Consider the following 9356-nt stretch of genomic DNA (forward strand, 5'->3'; position numbering starts at 1 on the left):
AGTGACCGCAGGAAGGAAACATTAGGTGCTCCTCATAGTGACCGCAGGAAGGAAACATTGGGTGCTCCTCATAGTGACCGCAGGAAGGAAACATTGGGTGCTCCTCATAGTGACCGCAGGAAGGAAACATTAGGTGCTCCTCATAGTGACCGCAGGAAGGAAACATTAGGTGCTCCTCATAGTGACCGCAGGAAGGAAACATTGCGTACTGCTCATAGTGACCGCAGGAAGGAAACATTGCGTGCTGCTCATAGTGACCGCAGGAAGGAAACATTGGGTGCTCCTCATAGTGACCGCAGGAAGGAAACATTGGGTGCTCCTCATAGTGACCGCAGGAAGGAAACATTGGGTGCTCCTCATAGTGACCTCAGGAAGGAAACACTGGGTGCTCCTCATAGTGACCGCAGGAAGGAAACATTGGGTGCTCCTCATAGTGACCGCAGGAAGGAAACATTGGGTGATCCTCATAGTGACCTCAGGAAGGAAACATTGGGTGCTCCTCATAGTGACCACAGGAAGGAAACATTGCGTGTTCCTCATAGTGACCGCAGGAAGTAAACATTGCGTACTGCTCATAGTGACCGCAGGAAGGAAACATTGCGTGCTCCTCATAGTGACCTCAGGAAGGAAACATTGGGTGCTCCTCATAGTGACAGCAGGAAGGAAACATTGGGTGCTCGTCATAGTGACCGCAGGAAGGAAACATTGGGTGCTGCTCATAGTGACCGCAGGAAGGAAACATTCGGCGATCCTCATAGTGACCGCAGGAAGGAAACATTCGGCGATCATGTATGTGTATATGACGAAATCACAGAAATGCATCAATGATTCACTACCTTACAGAACATTGGGGGTAATTCCAAGTTGATCGCAGCAGGAATTTAGTTAGCAATTGGGCAAAACCATGTGCACTGCAGGGGAGGCAGATTTAACATGTGCAGAGAGAGTTAGATTTGGGTGGGTTATATTGTTTCTGTGCAGGGTAAATACTGGCTGCTTTATTACACTGCAAATTAGATTGCAGATTGAACACACCCCACCCAAATCTAACTCTCTCTGCACATGTTATATCTGCCCCACCAGCAGTGCACATGGTTTTGCCCAACTGCTAACAAAATTCCTGCTGCGATCAACTTGGAATTACCCCCATTCTGGATAACAGGTTCCCAGGTAACAGATCCTATGATAGGCCCGGGATGTGGCCTGTGTACCTCCCTGTGTGGCAGGGAAGGGAGGAGGGCAACCATAGCTGGGGTCAAAGAGCATCAAGAGAAGGGGATCAAAGGGCAGATAGGGATTTCACGGTCATGTATGTTACACAAATACAGACACAGCTATATATATATATATATACACACACCAGCTCTTCCTGTGCCGGCAACTGAAGTGTTAATCGCAGAGGTACAAGTCTGGGGCAACTAAAACTTCAGCTGTTTACACCAAAGTTACACAAACTGCCGAGGATAAGCATTTAAGCCTCAGGTATAGATTGCAAGCTCTGCGTACAAGCTCTGTGCCGTGCTGGGAAGAGGTTAATTTCTGATCCCAACCAAACCCCGCAACGTGACACTTTCCACGCTCAATGGTAAATGGCCTTAGAAATTGCAAAACCGCAACATGAATCACTGGACACAGGGACTTTTGTGCACAAAGATAAATACATAGAACATTAGAACAGGGCGTCCCAGAGATCTGCCTGAGAAGTATTACTGCAGGAACGCCGTGTCTGATTCGCAGCTGAGGAACTACAAGACCAACGCATAGCACTAACCATGGCGCGCGCGTGATATATATAATTTATTTATTTATTTATTACCAGTTATTTATATAGCGCACACATATTCCGCAGCACTTTACAGAGAATATTTGGCCATTCACATCTTTTCCTGCCCCAGTGGAGCTTACAATCTATTATCTATATTCCCTACCACATGTACACGCACACACATTCACGCTAGGGTTAATTTTTTTGTTTGTTTGGAGCCAATTAACCTACCAGTATATTTTTGGAGTGTGGGAGGAAACTGAAGTACCCGGAGGAAACCCACGCAAGTACGGGGAGAACATACAAACTCCACACAGGAAGGGCCATGGTGGGAATTGAACCCATGACCTCAGTGCTGTGAGGCAGTAATGCTATATTATACACACACACACACACACAAAATGCTGTAAAATACTCAGGTTCTGTAAACTAGGGAAGGCCTGTATTGCTGTGCAGTGGGCCACAGAGCTGACACTTTAAATGCTGACCACCTCGCTGGTGTCCCCTGCAGGGGATGGTTATACATGTAAGGAAAGCTCTTAGTCACCCCCCTGGCACTAGGAGACAGATACAGCAGTTTGCCCCGGGGGCACAGAAAGCTATTTCTGAATCTTACACATTCAACACTTTTCCAAAATACACCTTGCAATTTCCTTCCCAGCAGCGGCAGCCGGGCGCGATCTCACCCCGCACCACACCAACCCACACCGCGCTTCAGTCCTAATTAAAAATATGTGCAAAAGCAACAGCAAGAACTAATGATTCATCCTGCACTCCGGGTCTCGGGATGGGGTGAGAGGGGCTGGGATATATATATTATATATATATATATATATATATATATTTACTGAACTACTTTTTTCTGCAAGCCTGTGGCACTGCTATTAGCACATGCTGGGACATGTAGTTCTACAACAGCTGGAGGAACATGATAAAACACCAGGGCTCACAAGAGCTTGCACTTTAATAGAGAAGGCGATCTAACACTCAGGTAGTAACCACGGTGCCGGCACCCACTCAGGAGTGGGGATTACATTGTCACACTGTTAATAGCTGGGCTCGGTGTTGAATCACTAGTTTAATGCGCAGCGCTGAAAGGGTTAATCCTGGGGATGATTAACCCTGTCAATGCTGCATGAGAAAATACCACATACCTGGTAACATATATGTACAATACTAACCCAACAGACCGGTTCCAGACCCCACACTTCCGCGTCTAAAAGGGGTTAAAGATCACCCCACCCTGAGGCAGCTCAGCCAGGGCCTCCACATGCCGGGCGATCCAGGGGCTCAACACCATAGCATCCTAGAAAGCAGGCACACCCCTGTTCAGAGGGGACACCCCAACACCCAGCATGGGTGACCCCATCCAGGGGTCCAGCACCACAATCTGATATACACCAGATGCACACATGATCAGAGGGGACACCCCAACACCCAGCAGGGGTGCCCCAATCCAGGGGTCCAGCACCACAATCTGATATACACATGATCAGAGGGTACACCCTAACCCCCAGCATGGGTGCCCCAATCCAGGGGACCACCACCACAATCTGATATACACCAGGCACACCCATAATCAGAGGGGACACCCTAACCCCCAGCAGGGGTGCCCCAATCCAGGGGTCCAGCACCACAATCTGATATACACATGATCAGAGGGTACACCCTAACCCCCAGCATGGGTGCCCCAATCCAGGGGTCCACCACCACAATCTGATATACACCAGGCACACACCAGATCAGAGGGGACACCCCAACACCCAGCATGGGTGCCCCAATCCAGGGGTCCACCACCACAATCTGATATACACCAGGCACACCCCTGATCAGAGGGGACACCCCAACACCCAGCAGGGGTGCCCCAATCCAGGGGTCCAGCACCACAATCTGATGAGCTCCCCAGATAGAGGGCACCCCAATATCAAGGCTGCCCTCCTCAATCCAGGGACCCAGCATGAAGACCTCACATCAATCAAGCTCCTGGGGCTCCCCACAGCTGTTCAGAGAGACACAAAGCCTGGCACCCCAAACCCAGGGGTCCAACTCCAAAGTCCCCCACAAACCAGACACCATCCTGCCATGGAGACACCTCTTGGGGTTCCCCGACACAGCTGATCAGAGAGGCCACCCCATAAATGCAGCACAGTCCCCCCACACCAGTCCAGGGTACCAGCAGCACAATCCCCCCAGAACAGACCCCATGGTGCCTGGGCACCACCAGTCCCATGCCAGTGACTCCCCCTGACTCACCTTCTTTGGTCTGGAGGGAGAGGAAGACATTGCCAGTGAGGAAGATGAGGAGGGTGACAGCTCGCGGAGGTCTCATGGCTGGAGCTCAGCTCTCAGGCTCCTCTCTGTAACTTCCCAGAGTTACTTTGTGACTGTGCTGGTGAGTGAGAGCAGCCAGCCCATTCATCCCCCAGCCAGGCCCCGCCCACTTAAAGGCACAGGCCCAGCCCTCTGCCAGGGATCATAGTGCTACACTTACTTCCCCAGCCATTGCCCTGGTGTCCTGCTGTGGCCCCTGTGTGCCATTAGGTGTGGCCCCTGTACCCATCCAGAAAAAAAAGTTACAATTGTAGCATCTCTGGAGATAGGGTCATTGTAATATTGAGGCTATTTATTAAACAGAAAGCGCTGACTGCACAGTTACCAGCGGTTACCGCCGTCCCCATAGATCTATAAGGGTGCGTACACACTATGCAATATCGCATACGATGCGACTGATATCGGCCAGTTCGTTGGTGCATGCTTGATACAGGATACGATGCGCGCTCCTGCGGGTCGTATTCAGCATCGTACGTCCGATCTGCATGCAGGCCCCACGTGCCATATAGCTTACAAGGATCATGTTATCTATTGCAGCATGGGACGCCCCTCCCCCCCGTCGCAGCCGACATCGGCAAGTGTGTATGCACTTGGCGATGTCGGGGCCCCTTCGCAGGCGTTGTCTCATCGAGCGAACATCGTTCTGTGGGGGTAATTCTGAGTTGATCGCAGCAGGAATTTTGTTAGCAGTTGGGCAAAACCATGTGCACTGCAGGGGAGGCAGATATAACATGGGCAGAGAGAGTTAGATTTGGGTGGGTTATTTTGTTTCTGTGCAGGGTAAATACTGGCTGCTTTATTTTTACACTGCCATTTAGATTGCAGATTGAACTCACCCCACCCAAATCTAACTCTCTCTGCACATGTTACATCTGCCCCCCTGCAGTGCACATGGTTTTGCCCAACTGCTAACAAAATTGCTGCTGCGATCAACTCAGAATTAACAGGGTGGCAAAATGACCCAATTTTCCTCTCGGAGCTTGTCCCCGGTAGCCAACGCCACCTTCAGATGCGCCTGCCGTTGGTAAAGCTCTGGCGCCAATATTACGCTTCGCCACCCGCAGTAGTAGAAGCCTTTCGCCGCTGCAGAACAAGGACAGCGTGTGATCCTCATCCTCTCCTCTTTCTAGGACACCCTTCCCCATGCCATGCGCTTAATCCACCCCTCCATGTGTGTCAGATGTACTAACCTTGGAGAGAGATAAAGTGGAGAGATAATGGGGTCTATGTACTAAGCCTTGGAGAGAGATAATGTGGACGGAGATAAAGTAGCAGCCAATCAGCTCCTCACTGCCATGTCACAGGCTGGGTTTGAAAAATGACAGGAGCTGGTTGGTTGGTACTTTATCTCTCTCCAAGCCTTAGGGACAGATGTACTAAGCATTGAAAAGTGATAAAGTGGAGAGTGATAAAGTAGCAGCCAACCAGCTCCTGTCACTTTTCAAACTGGGTCTGCGACATGGCAGTCAGGAGCTGATTGGCTGGTACTTTATCACTTTTTAAGGCTTAGTACATCTGGCCCTTAGTAGATAGACACTGAAGTACCAGCCAACCAGCTCCTGTCATTTTTTAAGCCCAGTCCGTAACATGGCAGTTGGGAGCTGATTGGCTGCTACTTTATCTCTCTCCATGGCTCAGTACATCTGCCCCAGAATCCCTCTGAGCTGGGCAGTAATGCGTACGATGTGCCAGTGACTGCTCGCCATTGTCCGGGCACCGCTGGACCACATCACGCTCACTCAGTGACATCTGGAAGACAAAGGAGGGAATTGTGTGAATCCTTGTGTTATCACAAGAGGGCCGGGGAGAGCACGGCTGTTTACACACATGTTACACACATGCACATTAGCATACACAGGAAACACCAACCAACAGCTCCAATCACCGACATGTCAGCCCCCAATCTGTATGAGGTGCATCCGTCCACAGGTCAGGGCGGGAATGTCATTATATATGCAGGAGCAGGCGGCCGCTACGGGTGGGCACGTCCTGGACTTACCATGGGCATTATATAGCGGCCGCTACGGGTGAGCACGTCCTGGACTTACCATGGGCATTATATAGCTGCCGCTACGGGTGGGCACGTCCTGGACTTACCATGGGCATTATATAGCTGCCGCTACGGGTGGGCACGTCCTGGCGTTACCATGGGCATTATATAGCTGCCGCTACGGGTGGGCACGTCCTGGACTTACCATGGGCATTATATAGCTGCCGCTACGGGTGGGCACGTCCTGGCGTTACCATGGGCATTATATAGCTGCCGCTACGGGTGGGCACGTCCTGGACTTACCATAGGCATTATATAGCGGCCGCTACGGGTGGGCACGTCCTGGACTTACCATGGGCATTATATAGCTGCCGCTACGGGTGGGCACGTCCTGGCGTTACCATGGGCATTATATAGCTGCCGCTACGGGTGGGCACGTCCTGGCGTTACCATGGGCATTATATAGCTGCCGCTACGGGTGGGCACGTCCTGGACTTACCATGGGCATTATATAGCTGCCGCTACGGGTGGGCACGTCCTGGCGTTACCATGGGCATTATATAGCTGCCGCTACGGGTGGGCACGTCCTGGACTTACCATGGGCATTATATAGCTGCCGCTACGGGTGGGCACGTCCTGGCGTTACCATGGGCATTATATAGCTGCCGCTACGGGTGGGCACGTCCTGGACTTACCATGGGCATTATATAGCTGCCGCTACAGGTGGGCACGTCCTGGCGTTACCATGGGAATTATATAGCTGCCAACTGTGCTAGGAGCGTCCCCGGGCTCAGTACTCATAGTACAGATCATGCCATGCTGGGGATTGTAGTACTCCAAGGTTCCCGGGTGCACAGGTCCGTGCCTAGGAGCGTCCCCAGGCTCAGTACTCACAGTAACAGACCATGCCATGCTGGGGATTGTAGTACTCCAAGGTTCCCTGGCATTCTGCTTGTGTAGTGGGATCAGTAATGGGTCACAGGACAGGGGCAGCGTCTGTAGGGAACGGGTCAGGAAACGAATGTATTGTAGATTAATACCAGTAACACAGACATCCCCATAACCCTCCGTAATGTAACATTATATGTTATATCACTACAGCGATACCCAGCATGCACCTCTCCACCAGTGCTACCTATGTGTACTTACCTCTATATTCAATACCCAGCATGCACCTCTCCACCAGTGCTACCTATGTGTACTTACCTCTATATTCAATACCCAGCATGCACATCTCCACCAGTGCTACCTATGTGTACTTACCTCTATATTCAATACCCAGCATGCACCTCTCCACCAGTGCTACCTATGTGTACTTACCTCTATATTCAATACCCAGCATGCACATCTCCACCAGTGCTACCTATGTGTACTTACCTCTATATTCAATACCCAGCATGCACATCTCCACCAGTGCTACCTATGTGTACTTACCTCTATATTCAATACCCAGCATGCACCTCTCCACCAGTGCTACCTATGTGTACTTACCTCTATATTCAATACCCAGCATGCACCTCTCCACCAGTGCTACCTATGTGTACTTACCTCTCTATACAATACCCAGCATGCACCTCTCCACCAGTGCTACCTATATGTACTTACCTCTCTATACAATACCCAGCATGCATCTCTCCACCAGTGCTACCTATGTGTACTTACCTCTATATTCAATACCCAGCATGCACCTCTCCACCAGTGCTACCTATGTGTACTTACCTCTCTATACAATACCCAGCATGCACCTCTCCACCAGTGCTACCTATGTGTACTTACCTCTATATTCAATACCCAGCATGCACCTCTCCACCAGTGCTACCTATATGTACTTACCTCTCTATACAATACCCAGCATACACCTCTCCACCAGTGCTACCTATGTGTACTTACCTCTATATTCAATACCCAGCATGCACCTCTCCACCAGTGCTACCTATGTGTACTTACCTCTCTATACAATACCCAGCATACACCTCTCCACCAGTGCTACCTATGTGTACTTACCTCTATATTCAATACCCAGCATGCACATCTCCACCAGTGCTACCTATGTGTACTTACCTCTATATTCAATACCCAGCATGCACATCTCCACCAGTGCTACCTATGTGTACTTACCTCTATATTCAATACCCAGCATGCACCTCTCCACCAGTGCTACCTATGTGTACTTACCTCTATATTCAATACCCAGCATGCACCTCTCCACCAGTGCTACCTATGTGTACTTACCTCTCTATACAATACCCAGCATGCACCTCTCCACCAGTGCTACCTATGTGTACTTACCTCTCTATACAATACCCAGCATGCACCTCTCCACCAGTGCTACCTATGTGTACTTACCTCTATATTCAATACCCAGCATGCACCTCTCCACCAGTGCTACCTATGTGTACTTACCTCTCTATACAATACCCAGCATACACCTCTCCACCAGTGCTACCTATGTGTACTTACCTCTATATTCAATACCCAGCATGCACCTCTCCACCAGTGCTACCTATATGTACTTACCTCTCTATACAATACCCAGCATGCACCTCTCCACCAGTGCTACCTATGTGTACTTATTACCTCTATATCCAATACCCAGCATGCACCTCTTCACCAGTGCTACCTATGTGTACTTACCTCTCTATACAATACCCAGCATGCACCTCTCCACCAGTGCTACCTATGTGTACTTACCTCTATATACAATACCCAGCATAGACCTCCCCACCAGTGCTACCTATGTGTACTTACCTCTCTATACAATACCCAGCATGCACTTCACCAGTGCTACCTATATGTACTTACCTCTCTATACAATACCCAGCATGCACCTCTCCACCAGTGCTACCTATGTGTACTTACCTCTATATCCAATACCCAGCATGCACCTCTTCACCAGTGCTACCTATATGTACTTACCTCTCTATACAATACCCAGCATAGACCTCTCCACCAGTTCTACCTATGTGTACTTACCTCTATATCCAATACCCAGCATGCACCTCTCCACCAGTGCTACCTATATGTACTTACCTCTATATACAATACCCAGCATACACCTCTCCACCAGTGCTACCTATATGTACTTACCTCTATATACAATACCCAGCATGCACCTCTCCACCAGTGCTACCTATATGTACTTACCTCTATATACAATACCCAGCATACACCTCTCCACCAGTGCTACCTATATGTACTTACCTCTATATACAATACCCAGCATGCACCTCTCCACCAGTGCTACCTATATGTACTTACCTCTATATACAA

At 49.8% G+C, this 9356-nt stretch overlaps 1 protein-coding gene across 1 annotated transcript in view; it reads right to left on the minus strand.

Moving 5' to 3' along the window:
- EPHA2 (EPH receptor A2) overlaps positions 1–4167 on the minus strand; it is a 36271-nt gene extending 32104 nt beyond the window's left edge. The window contains exon 1 of the mRNA XM_063942084.1: positions 4019–4167. Coding sequence (XP_063798154.1) covers positions 4019–4094 — 76 coding nt within the window. The 5' untranslated portion in view covers positions 4095–4167. The remainder of the gene's footprint in view (positions 1–4018) is intronic.
- Positions 4168–9356: the final 5189 nt, after the last annotated feature.

Source organism: Pseudophryne corroboree, chromosome 10 (genome assembly GCF_028390025.1).
Source record: "Pseudophryne corroboree isolate aPseCor3 chromosome 10, aPseCor3.hap2, whole genome shotgun sequence".
NCBI classification, from domain to species: domain Eukaryota; kingdom Metazoa; phylum Chordata; class Amphibia; order Anura; family Myobatrachidae; genus Pseudophryne; species Pseudophryne corroboree.